The 15861-nt window shown below is 51.7% G+C and overlaps 1 protein-coding gene across 16 annotated transcripts in view; it reads left to right on the top strand.

Annotated features, from left to right (window-relative positions):
• CAMTA1 (calmodulin binding transcription activator 1) overlaps positions 1 to 15861 on the top strand; it is a 260782-nt gene that overhangs the window by 220215 nt on the left and 24706 nt on the right. For 14 of the 16 annotated variants that reach the window (XR_010308514.1, XM_064171818.1, XM_064171817.1 and 11 more), the window contains 5 exons: positions 11589 to 11728; positions 11956 to 12152; positions 12498 to 12576; positions 13345 to 13660; positions 13942 to 14465. Coding sequence is in view for 15 of the 16 variants with exons in the window: in XM_064171818.1 (XP_064027888.1) it covers positions 11589 to 11728; positions 11956 to 12152; positions 12498 to 12576; positions 13345 to 13660; positions 13942 to 14465 (1256 nt within the window). In the remaining variant the exon portion in view is untranslated. The other 2 variants (XM_064171822.1, XM_064171824.1) reach the window with 2 other exon arrangements.

Here is a 15861-nt window from a genome sequence, read left to right as displayed (position 1 = left end):
TTGGGTGGCCACCCTCTGGTGGCTTCCTCCTGCACCATGAGAGATAGTGCACATATTTCTGTACACAGCCACATTTGGTTTAGTCTGAATCTTATTTTGCCCCACAGAGGAGTTGGATGTCTTACAAATGGACTGTGGACAGCAGCTGGCAATGTTCTTGCATGGGTTTTTCTCTTAGTTAAATAGAGTAGTGGTGCTCTTTCTTTGCAGAAAAAAAGCCTTTCTTCTCATAAAGGAAGCATTCCCACTTGATCCTGATCTTCTCTGATAAACTTGACAGCCTTCTCTTGTTTCTTTATAAAACTGCTTTCAGAAGTCATCCTGTGTTTCTGTAGCCATCTGACCTAAGTTTCCATTCACTGTCTGTAGAGAGGTTTTCTTCAGAGAAAAAAAAATGGGACCCCTTCCCAGATTTCCAGTGGAAGGTATCTGTGCTTGCCTTCCACTGAAGCCTTTGCTGCTCTCAAAATAGTGCCTGTGGAGATGATGTTTCATTGACATGAGATGTGAACAGAAATTCCAGGGAGCAAGCAAGTATTCCAGGGAGGCTGGTGTCCAGTAGGACAAGGGAGGTTATTCTGCCCCTGGCCTCAGCACTGCTCAGGCCACACCTTGAGTGCTGTGTCCAGTTCTGGGCTCCTGAATTCAAGAGAGATGTTGAGGTGCTGGAAGGTGTTGAGAGCAGGGCCGCAAGGCTGGGGAGGGGCCTGGAGCACAGCCCTGTGAAGAGAGGCTGAGGGAGCTGGGGGTGTGCAGCCTGCAGAAGAGGAGGCTCAGGGCAGAGCTCATTGCTGTCTGCAGCTGCCTGAAGGGAGGCTATAGCCGGGTGGGGTTGGTCTCTTCTGCCAGGCACACAGTCTGAAGTTGTGCCAGGGGAAGTCTAGGCTGGATGTTGTTAGGAAGTTGTTGTCAGAGAGAGTGATTGGCATTGGAATGGGTTGCCCAGGGAGGTGGTGGAGTCTGTGTGCCTGGAGGTGTTGAAGCCAAGCCTGGTTGAGGCACTCAGTGCCATGGTCTGGTGGATTGTCCAGGGCTGGGTGCTAGGTTGGACTGGATGAACTTGGAGGTCTCTTCCAACCTGGATGATTCTGATGAGTCAGGTGTGCACGGGGATGAATAAGGGTGTGTCCTGTACTGAACCCAAATGATGCTGATGCAAAGCAGCATAATAGGCAGCCTTTTGTCTACTGTTGGATTCTCAGTTTGACATTTGGCTGTCTTTCCCAGATGGAAAACATCAAAAGGACTGGAGGGTTTGGTGACTCAGTCGTGTTAGCATGATGTGGCCATACCTGCAGCACCCAAACTCTTGGTGCAGCACAGAGGAGTCAGAGCATGTGCACTGAAGTCATCTGTGCCAGTACAGTATGTGCATGCTACCTGTGGCATTTCAGAGTTTGACAGGGACATGGTGTCTGTGACACAACAGTGTCAAGATGGTAGATGCTCATCACCAACATCTGTGGAGGATGTCTCTACCATCCTAGCATGCAGGCGTGATGAGATGCAGACATCAGAGTCTTGTAGGAGAGGCAGGCTCTGCATTGGTGAGGTCCTTAGAAGTGTTGTTTCACAGCCATAAGAGGCTTTTGGTAGAGAGAAGTCCATGGCCATGGCCAGTAGCACTGGTTGTCACTGGACAGACTGTGTGTTTAACTTTACATCTCGGATTTTACCATGAAAGATTATCTGTTTGGGTTCTCTTCAACATGAGGGATGAACGTTCTGTGCTGTGGGGCCAAGGAGCAGCTTCACTGGGATGTGTGAGCCTTGGTGCAGGCCATGGGTACCTTGTTCCTCCTCTCCTGACTCCTGGGCATGGTGCAGGCTCCGTTTGGTTTGTATTCCTGCCGAGATTTCTTTGGGATTTTCCTTTCACACCCCATCATTAAGTTGCAGTTCCTTCAGGAAGCCTATTTGCCATGCGTTTGACTGCACTGCCCAAGCTGCCTCTTCTGGTTTGGCTACGAAGTGATTGCACTGAGGCAAGGACTCTCCCCTTTCCCGCTCGGGGTGTTGTCCTCTGAGCCAACCTGCCCTCACCCCATCCCCCTTGGAGCTCTCTGCTTATTCTTGGGCTGGAGACAGAGCAGCTCCGTAGCAGGGGCGAGCCTGTACTGAAGCCTGCAGCTCCCTTTCGGATGACGTAAGGGCACAGACACTCTCGGGGGGGTTCTGTGGGATTCGAGCGCTCCGCAGCCCGGCCCCGGTGGGGCAATCGGCGAAAGCATCGCGATCCCGTGCGCCGCGGGGGGAGAGCCGCACGGCAGCTCCCGGCTACCTGGGGCTGACGCGGGTACCGCCCGGCCCGGCCCGGCCCTCGTTCGCTGCCCACCAGTACACGCCAGGGAGCGGCAGCTTCCCGAGGCGTTCGGCAGAACCGGCTGTAGCCGGGACGGAGGCGAGGCAGGGCAGGACACCGGCTGCACACGCCTCCGGGCCGCAGAGCGGAGCCAGCCTGGGACTGGCCGCCCCTCGGACGGGTGGACCGAGGCGACGAACGGACGGGCGGGCAGGCAGCCGCACGGCCGCGGACGGGCGCAGAGCCGGAGTCGGCGAGCGCGCGGCGTGCTGTAAACACCGCGGCCGCCAATGGGCGCCGGTGACGTCAGCGCCCGGGGCGGGGAACGGACGGGGCGGGGCCGCCTCCCCCCGGCCGCGGCGCCACAGACAATGGAAGGCGGCGGCTGCAGCCGCCTCTCGCCGCCCGCGGCCGCGCCGCGCCGCCGCTGAGCGCGGGGCGGGGAGGTCGAGCACGGGGCCAGTATCCCGCTATGGCGGCGCCGCGGGGCCCCGGCGTGGGCTGAGGACGGCGGCGGGACCCAGCGCCCGCTCCCTGCGGCAGGGTCTCGGGGTTGCTCTCCATCCCCGCCCAGTGCCAGGCGTCCCGAGCCTGGCGCGGTGCCGCTGCCCGGGCGCTCCGGAGCGGGTCCCGGGCGCCTCCGGTGTCTGCGGGTGCGAGAAGGAGTCGGTCGCGGCGATGGGCCCGTAGTTATGCCCAGGATAACTGGTGCAGCCGCTTCCAGCCCCTCACCTGCCCCGCCGCCGCCTTTCTCGGCCGTCCGCTCCCGCTTCTCTTGCCGCTGGCCCGGCGCGCGGCTCCGGCGCACGGTGTGCCGGTAAGCCAGGTGGCAGCTCCGCCGCTGAGCGGTGTTCGCACACGGTGGTCTAGCCGCGGCAGCCGTTCGCCTGTAGCGGGAGAGCTGCGGGCCGCCTCGACGCGGGAAGATCCGCCCGTTGCCCGATGCTGGGCCGTGCGCGGCCCCGCAGCGAGGCGCTGAGGTCCAGCTCGGCTGCAGCCCTCGGGCGGCTGCGTGCCCGCCATGCCCCCAGCTGCTGAACGCCTCTCCGCGTCGCCTCCTGCTGCGGACGGCAGCACCCTGCCGCTGCCGGAGGATGCCTGCGGGCGCTAGCCCGTGCAGCGCGGTCGCAGGAGAGCGGAGACGGCACAGCCGAGCCCCGCCGGCGCTGCGGTGAGGTGGAGCAACTCCAGCTGGCTGCGACAATGCGACAGACGACAGCCAGGACTGTGCGGGAGCCTGCTCTGTCCACGCGTGCTTCAGGGTCTGCACCAGATGCTGGCTGGAGCCTCCGCTGATGCCGTGGCAGACTCCCAGGTCAGTCCTCTGGTGCCAGATGTTGTCGGTTTATTTACCTGGAAGCAGGCAGAGGTACTGCAGAGGGGTCCAAGACCCCCGCCCGTTGCAGGTGGGTGTGCAGAGGTGACAGTGTCGCTTCCAGTAAGCATCCCAGGATGGTGTGTTGTGCAGTGTTTGTGTGGGGTTAGGTTTGCATGCTTCTGTGTTGTTGGTCACTCTGCAGTGCTTACAACATGAAAGCACGCCTTTTCAAGCTCGCTGTTCCTCCCCCTTCTTCCTGTGCCCCCAGCTGTGGAACGTGGTCGCATTTCTGTATACTCACCCTCCCCTTGTTGGTCCCTAGCCCTTCCAGGGCTCAGAGCTGTGACAGCACTCCCATTGTAGCATCAGGCATGCAGAAGAACAGCTGATAGCCTGACACCTCTAGCTCACAGTCTCGTGTTCTGAGTTGGTATGGTGTAAGGTGAGGTCAATAGCTCAAACCTTTCCTGGTGAGTTCAGGAATGCTTAAAGCACATGTCTGCTCCATGCCGAGTTATTGCAAAACTTGTTTTGCAGGGCACTTCATCAGAAAGCGAGGCTAGGAAGGGAATTTCAGAGCCCGTGTGAGCCACTCTCAGCTTAGAGATGGGTGAATATGGCCGACGTCTGACTTCTGAAGCTCCCACTGAAGGAGATCCTGGTCTTTTTTGCTGACCTATGCTAGTGTGTCACAGTTTTGTAGCTTGCCGCAGTTTGATTTATCTCATGCAGCAGTACAGATGGTTTTATATCATTCTACTCATCCCTCTAGTGATTTATGAGTGAATATTTTGTTTCTTGGCTTTGCAATTTTTATGAGTGAAAACTTGGGTCAGAATTTTTACCATGCTTACAGTACCATGGCACAGGTACTGTGCAGTGGCCCAGATCCTTTTGCCCTGTTTATAGCTCCCCTAGCACAGAATCCTTGGAGGAGGGAGTTGCTGTGAGCAGTGAGTAGCGCCGTGCAGGTGAGCAACAGCAGCACACCCTCCTAAGCTGTTGCTCTTTGCATACAACCCAACTCACAGCATCTTTAATAGTGTCACCTGTGGGAAAACAGCCAACTTCTGACTGAGACAGAGAGAGTAATTTTAGGTCAGCCAACTGTTTTTATGCAAATTACTAAACAGCTTAAGAAGTGACATCTTTAGCAATCTGCCTTACCTTTAAAATACATCAAGTCCATGCAACATCTCTCAAACCTTTCCTGCTTTGCTGAAGTAGCTGTTCCTGGATAGCGTGAAAATATTCCCTATCCCTGAGCTCTAAGAAAAGGGCTGGGGGCGAGGGGGAGGGGGAAAGAGGAAATAAAAGAAGCATCAAGTGTTGATACAAAGACTGCCACTTGGGGAAAAGGTCTGCCTGAGCCACCTCCCTTCTCCTCTGGTGATGGCATGAAAAAGAAAAGTAGGGAGAAGTACCATTTTCTGAGGGAGTGCTGACTGCTGAGGATGAATGCAAGGAGTTGAGTACTCTCAGATATTATGGGAGCAATACCTAAAGAGCAAGGGAGAAATGTTGCTGGTAAGAAGTCTTACCCTGGTAGATAGATTAATGGCTTAAAATCAGTGAGAGTGCCTGCGTGTGTGGATCTGCATAATTATTCCTGCCTGTGCCCAGTAGTGTTTGCTACTTCTGAAGAAGCATAGACCTTCAGCAGCTGCCTAGGCTCAGAGTGCAACTGGATGGTTTCCCTCTTCTTGTGCCTAAGTATTTGTGGCATTTCTCACTAATCAGAAGGCCTGGAGGTAACCTGTGATGCTAACAGGAATTTGCAGTTGTCCTAGAATATTAAGTACAAATTTTAAGTGCTTTCAGTTGCTAGTAGAGACCATGACTTGTGAGAGCTTACTGCTGAATAGGTTTTGGTAAGATGTCTTGAGGACGTTACTGCAGTTTCACTTCAGAAATGACGTGTTCCTGCAGAGATGAGACCTCAGAAATAGATACTAAACATGGAAGATTGCAACATGGAAGGTGTTAGAGATTTTTAACTGTGCAGAAGAATTGAGCAAGATTTCATAGGCAAGTGACAGGTGATTTGTAAAATAGAGAACAGAGCACTGGCACTCAGAGAAATGATGTGTCCTTAGACTGCTGCCATCCCCACCCACAGCTTGCACCGAATGAGGGAATAAGGTGTGGCTGACTTGCTCTGCAAGAAACATTTCTGTGTTTTGCTCTGCGTGTTGTTTTCAGAGAGCTCCACTCTTGCACGTGTTAAATTCAGTCTGCCGAGCTCAGGCAGTGAGTGCTCTAACACTGCCGCTAGTGAATCCATGCGTGCCAGCTTCTTGCCCCACAAGATGTGGTACATGAGAACCCTGCAGGTGCAGATCTTGTGTGGCACCCTCAGTTCAGTGGTTAGAACAGTGGGGAAACAATTTATCCTGGGCAGATGCTATCCCATATGACTGTGCAGGAGGTCACGCACCCTCATCCTTCATTCCCTAAATCCTGTCTGTCATTTCAGTTGTGCAGCCTGGCAAAACAAACCAGACCTCCAGGTGACAACGTGAAAGATCATGGCACAGACACTGCCCATGGCTAAGAGCTGCTGGTTTGGTTGTTGTCATCATGAAGCTGTATCTTCTCTGTAGCAGTTCTGGCTTCACTGCCATGTCACGAGTGGTACAGACAGTTTCTTGCTGGCAGAAACTTGTTTGATGGAAGAGTTGAGTAAAGCATAGACTGGAAAAGCAGCTCGTGGTGCCAATTTCTTCAGCTTGGTTTATGAGGCAGAGGAGGTCTTGTGACTCACTGCTGTATGTTGGTGTCCTCTTTGCTCAACACTTGGGCCGTAGTGGAGTTTCAGGTACCACACAAAGTGCAAGATCTTGGACGTGATGTCTGCTAATATGTGGCTTTACTGCATGTTATAATAAAGCATGAGCAGGAGGCAGTGCTTTGAGCTGATGCCCACCCGTCAAAAACACTGTTTGCACAGCTCAAAGAGAGAAATAACCAATACAGTGTCTTGGGAGGAAGTCGGAAGATGGGAAGAGCCATGCAGAGCAGTGGGCAGAAGCATTGCTCTCACAACTAAGCTCTGCAGCACAGATGTTTCCCCCAGGTTTGGTCCCCCTTTTTTTTTTGCCCCTCTGAAGGGATGAGGACAACAGAATTGAAAATGGCTTTGTGTGTGTGTGTGTGATGGAACAGGTCCCTAAATTGACCTGTGATGCTTGGGGCTTGCAGACTGCCACGGAAGGTGCAGGGCAAGAGGGGTGAAGCAAGAGTGAGTAGATGCCTGCAGCTCTGTTGTTTCCAAAAGCTTCAGTGCTCCCACCAGGCAATGTTTCTTTGGCTTTATATGGAATGGAGAAACTCAAGAAATGGAAAAAAATGAAAGTATATCTTTTGGCTCACACATTTGCAATTTGATTATCAAAAGCAGAGTCCTTGGGTGAAACCTTAAATGTGTGGATGTGTTTATACCCCTGTGTGTGTTTGCTGCCTTTGGAACGAGCTAGAGTGCTTTCAGTGCACGATGCCTCCTTGTGCTGGCCTGCAGCCCTTCAGACTTCCTATGTCACGAAGCAGAAGAAAAGGTAGTGTTGGCAGTTTGATTGATATGTTGTTGAGCTCTTGTCTTCAGGAGACTGAGAGACAGAGAGTTGTGAGATCACCTGTTGAATATAAAATACAAGGATGTGAAAACTGTTCTCTATCTTTATGCTGAGCCTGTGGCTCTACACAGACCTCTGAAGTGAGCAGGACAGAAAAGTGTGACTGTCAAAATCAGAAATAATGAGGACTGGAGGCTCTTGAGCTTCTCAGAGTGGTACCTGTAATGTACATCCCTATGGCTTTTATAGCCCTTCCCTTAATTAGTGAAAGGTAAATTGCATAACTTAAGACAGGTTGAGATTTGTTTCATTTGCACTTTGTTTTCATCCTGTTCATGGTGTTGGGGCTGTGCTGGCAGTGCCTTTTTGGCAGTTAGGTTTTTCACAGGAAAATACATTAGAGTCAGCAGAACTGAGCCAGGTTTTTGTCATGTTTTCCTTACCAGAGGATGAGGCTTTGTTTTGTGCTGGAATCCGGTGCTTTGCTTTAAGAACCATCATTGTCGAGCTGGAGAACCTTGTTTCCAGTCTCAGTTATGTTTGATACATGACACAGACAACAGCCCTTTGCTTCCTAAAATTGCAGAGGAGTTTTCTTTCTGTGCAGTTCCTCTCTAAGTTTTAGGCAGCTGTAGTCATCATCCTTCTATACAGGCTGTGAACGTGGGTAGAGATGTGAGTTAAAGATAACCCAGGTGTGCTGTGTACAGCTTGGCTGGTGTGTAGAACTGAGTTTGGGTTTGACCCTCTTGAACCCAGGACTATGTAATGGAAAGATATTTTCATGCCAGTTCCTGTGGCATAAGATTTGGGTGTTTTTTTTTTCCACATGATGCTATTGACCTTAGGGATGATGCTTGCCAAGTCTTGTGGCTGAGAATACAGAAGTGATAATATTTTGATGCAAACTTGGGATTTGGAGAATATTGATTCCTAGGAGTTCGTTAAAGGCTTACCCTTTAAGCTCCTGCAACATCTTACATTTTCAAGGTCCAGGGGCATCTATAATCTTTGTAACTTAATTTTAATAGGATACAACTAGTGCAGTTGGGTAACATATTTTGGAAGTTGATTTTTTAAATGCTCCTGAGAGATACTGTGTTTGTCTCTGGTTTACTTCTGGGAGCCTGATGGAAAGCAAGCAGGTTATCTGTCCCTGCTGGAAGGAAGGAAGAAAATGTGCTGTTCAAGGAGTTGAATGACCCTGAGAGCTTCCAAACCATGACATGTCTTGTTCTGGCTGCAGCCTGGGCAAGGCATCTGTGGGCTTGTTGGCAAAGGTGTGAACCGTGCTGGCTGTGCTCCAAATGCTGTGAATCCAGCGCATGTCCAGGGCTCAGCGTGGAAGAGTAGGAGCCTTTCCACTCATTGCTGAGTACAGGAGAAGGTGTCCTTACCTTTGGCTGCTAGGTGTCCTTGTTTTGTTTGAAGGATGTGCCAACTCTGCCCTGTAGCTAATTGTCTTCCCTTTCTTGTTCTGATGCTCTCTCACCCCTCAGTCTCATTGTTGTTTTCTGGTGGGCTGATGCAGTGCACACACCTCAAGTGACTTTGGAAGGGAACATCTTGCAGTACTTGATAGCTCAAAATTTGTTATGGCAACATGATACAGAAACAGTGGCATGGTTCTAGCTGCTTAGGAAGCAAGTGAGATCCCCTGGAATATGGGCAGCACAGAGATGCCTTCCATGCACTACTGCTCTACTCACCTTTGTTGCTGGTGGAGCTTTCTGTGCTGAGGGTGCATCTTGCAAGTGCTGTCTGTATCTGCTAGGCTTGGAAAGAGCTCCCTTCACTCTGTGCTGGTGCTCCAGACTATTAGTTTCCACTTCCCGTGTTACTAATAGTGTGTTACTAATTTCTGACCTGCTTTAGACTGAGCAGTGATTTGCAGCCACCTGTGACAACCAGCATTGCTTTAGCAAGATGCTGAAGGTTATTGTGGCCAGTTTATAATGTCCATCCTTCAGATTCCTGGTAAGTCAAACAGGTGCCTTCTGCCACTTCAGATCAGGTGGTCCTGCCCTAAGTAATTCCCAGGAGCACTGTTCAGATGTCTGAACAGGAATAGGTGGGAGCACTGGATGCCATTTCAAGTCCTATTTCCAAAGAGAAGTTCTCCACTTTGTTTTAGTGTTCCCATCTGGTGACAGTGGTGGCGACAGATGCCCATGTAGCAACTTCAGCTCTCCTGTGAGTGCCAGAAAATGTTCATTAGCTCGGGCTGAGGAGAGGTGGAGGCTTCATTCAGATCACAGAGCCTAGAGAGAAGGGTCCCAAGAACAGACACAAACATCGGACTCTCCATTTCTATTTCACAATGGCTTCATCTTGGGGGGGGGGGAAAACAACCAGAAAGGAATGTGGGGGAATAGCAATCAGTGTAGGATGCTCTGCATCACCGGAATCATTTCCTCTTGCTCTTTCTGCCTGCACAGAATAATTCCCAGAGCCTTGCAACCCTGGGCTAGTTGCTCTGTAGCACCAGTCTAAGCCCCATTTTCCTTTGAAGAAGAGGCTGATTCTGCCTGTGCTTGCTGGAAGGCTCAGGTACCCTGCCTAGCGTGTGCTGCTGCTCTGAGCTCTGATAAAATACACCTGCTGCCCCCCTAGCCCTCCCCCCGCGGCATTAAATATGCAGAACGCAGCCGTTAACCTGCATGGCAAAGGCGGCCTCTGCTCCTGGCACCTGAGCCGTAGCCGCTGCATGGCAGCGAGCGGGGAAGGACGGCTCGGCGGTGCCAGGCTCCGTCAGGCTCTGCAGCGTACGTGCCCCGCCTGGCGATGGGGAAGGAGGAGCGAGCGGCGCGCACCGCACTGCAGCACTCTGCAGCACTGGCGGCCGCCGGGGCAGCGCTGCCGGCGCTGCGTGCTGGGCGCTCCGTGCGGGCCGCCTCTGTGCCGGGAGCGTTACACCGGCTCTCGGTCGGTCCCAGGGGCTTTGCAGGAAACAGGAAAGCTGAGTTGTGAAGAGGGCGCTGATGATAACTAACAGCATCTTGGGCTAGGCAAGAAAAGCAAGTGAAACGAGGTTAAGTTACTGGCCACACTCCTTTGCCCCTGGCTCTTGAGCAGCCTCTTAGGAAGAAGGGGATGGAGACTTGAGCTGTCTCTTATCAGTGATCTGCAACATGGTCTTCAGTGCAGTACAGTAGAGATCCACATCTCTCTCTGTCAAGGGTTGAGTGGGATCTGCTGCTGTTATTCATACCACCCTGCAGTCACGCCAGCTTCATACCCTCTGGTGAGAGTTGTGCTTTGCAGGGTGTAGCACACGAGTAGTCCTGCAGCCTTCCAGGATGGCTTCCACTCATAACCAGGTCACTCTGAGAAGCCTTTCTCTTGTAAAACTTGATCAGAGCTTACTAATTTTGATTCCTGTCCCTGGGCTTCGTACTGTGGTGCTCCACATCTACATGGATGCATGAAACCAGACGGGATGAGGCTTACCTTTCCTCCATAGCATGGTAGCAAGGTTCATGGAATGTCTCCTAGCCACAAAATTATCCTCCACAGCATCACATGAGCTGTGTGAAGCCTCTTCCTTGTGGGTCACAGGGCAGGAGCAGCTCTCTGTTTGCAGCCACTGAAGCTGCACGGACTGACCCCAAACACAAAAAGATTGCTTGAAATGGTCTTTACAGCATCAGGGTTAGCCATGTCCTGTTCACCTACCTGCTCCACTGTCCAAGCATTAGTAGCTGTATTGTAGTGCTGTGTTATGGTGCAGCCTTTAGACTTCTGCAGAGCCCAGAGAGGTGGAGAGCTGTGCTGTTTTTCAGAGTGATGCTACTGGATTGGCATTGCCCTTACTCTTTATTTCTGGTACATCTGTTCCTGGCACTTGGTTGAACCTCTTTTCCGGGAAAGGGAGCCTGCCAGAGAAGGAGCAAGTGGCTTTTTAAAGGCTCTGTTTTCTAAGCTCAGAAGGAAGCAGAGGAGATGCCATTATTGTGTGGTTTCAGAAGGCAAGCCAAGCTGAATTCAGGACTCCTAAAGCAGAGACATTGACTCTAAAATGGGAGGTATTTTGACAGATAGGATGCCATTGAAATGCTGCCACAATGGTTGTGTTTACTTAGGGTTTACTCATTCCTGGGGGAGTTGTGTTACCCTAGCCCTGTTCTGTGTGAATGTAGCTAGAATCCTTTGCCTGTGTGTTTAGTTTTCCTGTCTTGTTTTCTTTAAGGGAGTTCTCTGGAATTGCAGACAAAGGTCTGCTGCAGGAACTTCAAGAGCTAGGATGTTGCAGGGCGAGCGTCCCTGTGCATTGCCAGACACAACAAACCTCCTGTTTGACTTTAAGGGTAGCTGTTTGTGGCTTCCTGTGGTAGGCTGCCAAAATCTAAGCTTTCTTCCCGTGGAAATATCCTTATATGGTCTTTCTTCAACCTAGATAACCAGTTCAGGATGTCAATATTGGAGCGACTTGAGCAGATGGAGAGGAGAATGGCTGAAATGACAGGCTCCCAGCAGCACAAGCAAGGGGTCGGAGGTGGGAGCAATGGGAATGGAAACGGAGGAACACAGGTGCAGGTATGAGCCCTGCTGTGCTCAGACATGGCAGCTTTGCACTTCCTTACCAGAGACAGGCTTTGGGGGGGCAGGAAACGCTTGCAGCTTTTTCCCTGAACTAGTCTGGTTTGTGGGTGTCTTTAACGGCAGTTGGCTTTACCTGGGTTTTGCCACTGCCTGAGTACTTCTAGAAAGGGCAGGCTGCAGCTTCCCTCAGTGGTTGAGCTGGGCTGTGTGTGGTGTTTCAGTGCATTTCTGGGACTGGGACGCTGGGCAACTGCTTTGAGAGCCGCGTGGTGGTGGTGTGTGAGAAGATGATGAGCCGCGCTTGCTGGGCGAAGTCCAAACACTTGATCCATTCAAAGACCTTCCGAGGAATGACACTGCTGCACCTGGCTGCTGCCCAGGGCTATGCCACACTGATCCAGACCCTCATCAAATGGCGGTAAGATCCAGCCCCTTGGACTCTTGGCTCTCAATACAGGCATGGCAGAAGCATATCTAAGGTCTGCTTGCTCCAGACTTCTGACTGTCCTTTGCTAACAGCCATGTCCCTAAGCGTGTTCCTGTCCTCCAGTCTGATGGGACCTGTCCCTGCCAAGAGCGAGTCCAGTCACTGGATGTATCATGCTCTTAAAGGCTCCGGTGGGGACACCACCTGTAGTAAATGTGTCACAGGCATGTGCGTGGCTGCTTCTTTGTGATGTGGTGCACTGGGTAGTGCTGTGCATTGAGATGGTGATCCTGACACGGCTACAGAGCATGATCTGTTCTGTTGTTTCCTTTGCAGCACTAAACATGCAGACAGCATCGATCTGGAGCTTGAAGTTGACCCTTTGAATGTGGATCATTTCTCCTGCACTCCGCTGGTAAGAGCAAAAACAAACTTCTGAGAGAGTCTGAGCACCCTTTGGAGTTCTTCCTGAAGTGTTGTTTTCCTGACATGTTTCACACTCTGGAGAGCAGATGTTTCTGTGCCTCCTTGCTCTGTAAATGATAACACAGCACTGCTGTTCTTGAGAGACCAGATAGAAAAAGCCTTGGCATTGAGCAGTGTGAGGAAAGGAGACAAACATGTGGTTCTGGCATGTGTTTTACCCAATCTCTAGCCTCCACTTTCATGCAGAGGACAGGACCTTACACACTTTCTTGTATGTTGTTCACTTTGACTGTAAAGGTTGTAAGGTTATTGCAGTGTCTTGGTCACTGGAATTGTGAAATAGTGACTGAGAGCTTGGACAAGCAAAAAGCAAAGCAGGTGGAAGCAGAGGTGACATTTTATCACAGCAGACTGTTGATTTTGTTGTTCCCAGTTTTCAGTCCTGTTGGCACCTTTTTGATCTCAGAGATTGCTTTGTTGATGAAGCTTTTCTGTCCATGTAGTGATGCCAGAGTCAAAACAAAACCAAACCCCATAAGAACCTGTCAGACTGTCAGCTTTATTTGGCAGGTCAAGGTTTCTCTGCTGCAGGAGGCTTCTTGTCCTCCCTGTTGGCCAAGGGTGGTTGCTAGGGTTCAGGCATGTAGTGGTTGTGCTTATCAGTAGTTTTCCCATGAGCTCTGGGCCAGGCTCCACTGCCTTACTGAGAAGGAAAGGAGAAGGCAGGTCAATGGGTCCATTGTCTTCTGTTTTTCAGATGTGGGCATGTGCCCTGGGCCACATGGATGCAGCTGTCGTGCTGTACAAGTGGGACCGCCGAGCCATCTCTATTCCTGACTCCCTTGGGAGGCTGCCACTGGCCATTGCCCGCTCTCGGGGCCACGTGAAGTTGGCAGAGTGCTTGGAACAGCTACAGAGAGATGAGCAAACCCAGACTGGGCAAAACTCCAGGGGTCAGTGCCCCTCAAGCACAGACTCCAACACAGAGAACTGGGTGTCCCAGTGGCACAGTGAGCTCGTTGCCCCTCAGGAGCCTCAGAAGGGAGTCACTGTGATTTCCAGTACAAACACAGGTAAAAAAGGCAGCTTTGAGGGTATGCATTGCTTTGCTGACATTTGGCATGTGAAAAACTGAGGGCAGGGAGCTTATCTGGGCAGCATGTGCCAGACATAGCCCTGCTGTCTGTGCTTAATTCTTTCCTGTGGGACTCTGTCAAGTGCTCCATGCACTTGGGGAAGCATGGGGAAGAGGAGTGAACGTATGCCCTTTACACATGCTGTCAGGTGTCCTAGAACTTGGCACAGGCTTCCCACCTTCATGTTTCATTTTGGCCATTGATCTGTTTGTTCCCAGAGCTGAGACGACCAAGATCAGAACCTTCCAGCTACTACAGCAGTGAGAGTCAGAAAGATTACCCTGCACCCAAAAAGCATAAGCTGAGCCCTGAATATTTTCAAGCCCGGCAAGAGAAGCTGCTTTCCACCGCACTGAGCCTGGAACAGCCAAGCATCAGGAAGCAGAACTCCAGCTCCAAGCAATCTGCCACCGAGACAATCAGCCCCAGTGAAGGGATAAGGGACTATGGCCGGGAGCTCACCCAGCACGTACCAGAAGTTCCTGGGTACCGGGGCTCTGGCAGCCACACAGGCATCAAATGGAACCCAAAAGACATTTATATTGGTGTGTCTGCAGTGCAGGTGGCAGGGAGCCAGAAGGGCACTACACTGGGGAAGGAAGCTGTAGCCCATCGGCTACGCCAGCGAGAGCAGATGAATGTGCTGATGATGGCTGACAGGGAGATGGTGGATGCAGAGCTCTTGTCCTATAGGGACAGCACCGGGGATGAGGACTGCTTACACCACGTGGACGACTTGCAGGTAAACATACCCACAACACTGAGGTCAGCAGTGCAGGAGAACATAGTGGCTGCACAGGAGGCATGAGTGTGAGAAACTCCTGTGGAGGCCTGTAGAGAGTCCACATTGTGCTTTGTGAAGGGAGGTGGTCATGCAGTCACTGTCTACTTTCAGCTGATTTCAGAATGCCCTTTCAAGCCAGACACACAGGCTGACAGCAGGTAGGGTCGTGCACTGGGGTATGCCTCAACAGTGCACAGAATGCACAGAAGCATTTGCAGGTTTGCAAGTTAAAAGCAGAGCCTTCTGCTCACATCAGTAAATGAAACCGAGGTGACCTCAGTCCTTCAGGAGCTGGGAAGGCAGCCCCTCTGAAGACAAGATGACATGAGATAGTGCTGTGGTGACAGGCCAGGATGCTGCACTTTAAGGGACAAGGAGGCGAGAGTGGAGAGGGGAAGATACATTAGGTTTGAAATCCACTGGGAATTGAACAGAGGATTTTTCCATTAGGAAAAAATCCACTGGGAATTGAACAGAGGAACACATGCACCACAGAAGCAGGATGGTCAGCTGAGAGCTACTCACTGTCGCTGGGGGAAGGGTGCTGTGCTTGGTCCTCTGAGCAGCAGGAGTAGTGGGAGCACAGTGTGTGTGCGCTGCCTTGGCATCTCCGAGTGCTCTGTCCTGCTGGTGAGGCAGATCTTGCAAAGCAAGAACTGTTTTCTGTTCTCTCTGTTAAAATCCTGTGAACATGGTGGGAGATGGGTGTGCTTCAGGAGGATTCCTGACAAAGCTGTGGTTTCAAGGCTTTAGACTTCTAATGCGCCTTCATTGTCCCATCATGAGTCCAGAGGAGGCCACAAAGATGCTCAGAGGACTGGAGCACCTCTGCTATGAGGACAGGCTACAAAATTTGGGGCTCCTCAGGCTGGAGAAGAGAAGGCTTCAAGGAGACTTTGGAGTGGCCTTCCAGTATCTGAAGGGGGCCTACAGGAAGGCTGAGGAGGGACTATTGACAAGATCTGGTAATGACAGGACAAGGGGTAATGGGTTTAAACTGGCAGAGGGGAGATTCAAAGTAGATGTTAGGGAAGAAGCTCTTTGCAGTGAAGGTGGTGAGACACTGACACAGGTTGCCCAGGGAGGTTGTGGATGCTCCCTCCCTGGAGGTGTTCAAGGCCAGGTTGGATGAGGCCTTGAGTAACCCACAGTAGGGGGCTGGAACTGGATGATCCTTCAAGTCCCTTCCAACCTAAACCATTCTGTGATTCTATCTTGGTGAGAGGGCAGCATGGCAGCTTTTCCTTTGGGAACAAGCCAGCAGTTGGCAGCTGTCAGTAACATACAGCAAACGTCCAATGACCTGAACCTTTCACCAGTCTCTCAGGATTCCTGTGTGCTCTGTGAAAGAGAG

This window comes from Pogoniulus pusillus, chromosome 36 (genome assembly GCF_015220805.1).
Source record: "Pogoniulus pusillus isolate bPogPus1 chromosome 36, bPogPus1.pri, whole genome shotgun sequence".
Classification (NCBI taxonomy): Eukaryota; Metazoa; Chordata; class Aves; order Piciformes; family Lybiidae; genus Pogoniulus; species Pogoniulus pusillus.
The sequence above is the reverse complement of the archived record's forward strand: the minus strand, read 5'-3'. Positions and strand labels throughout refer to the sequence as shown.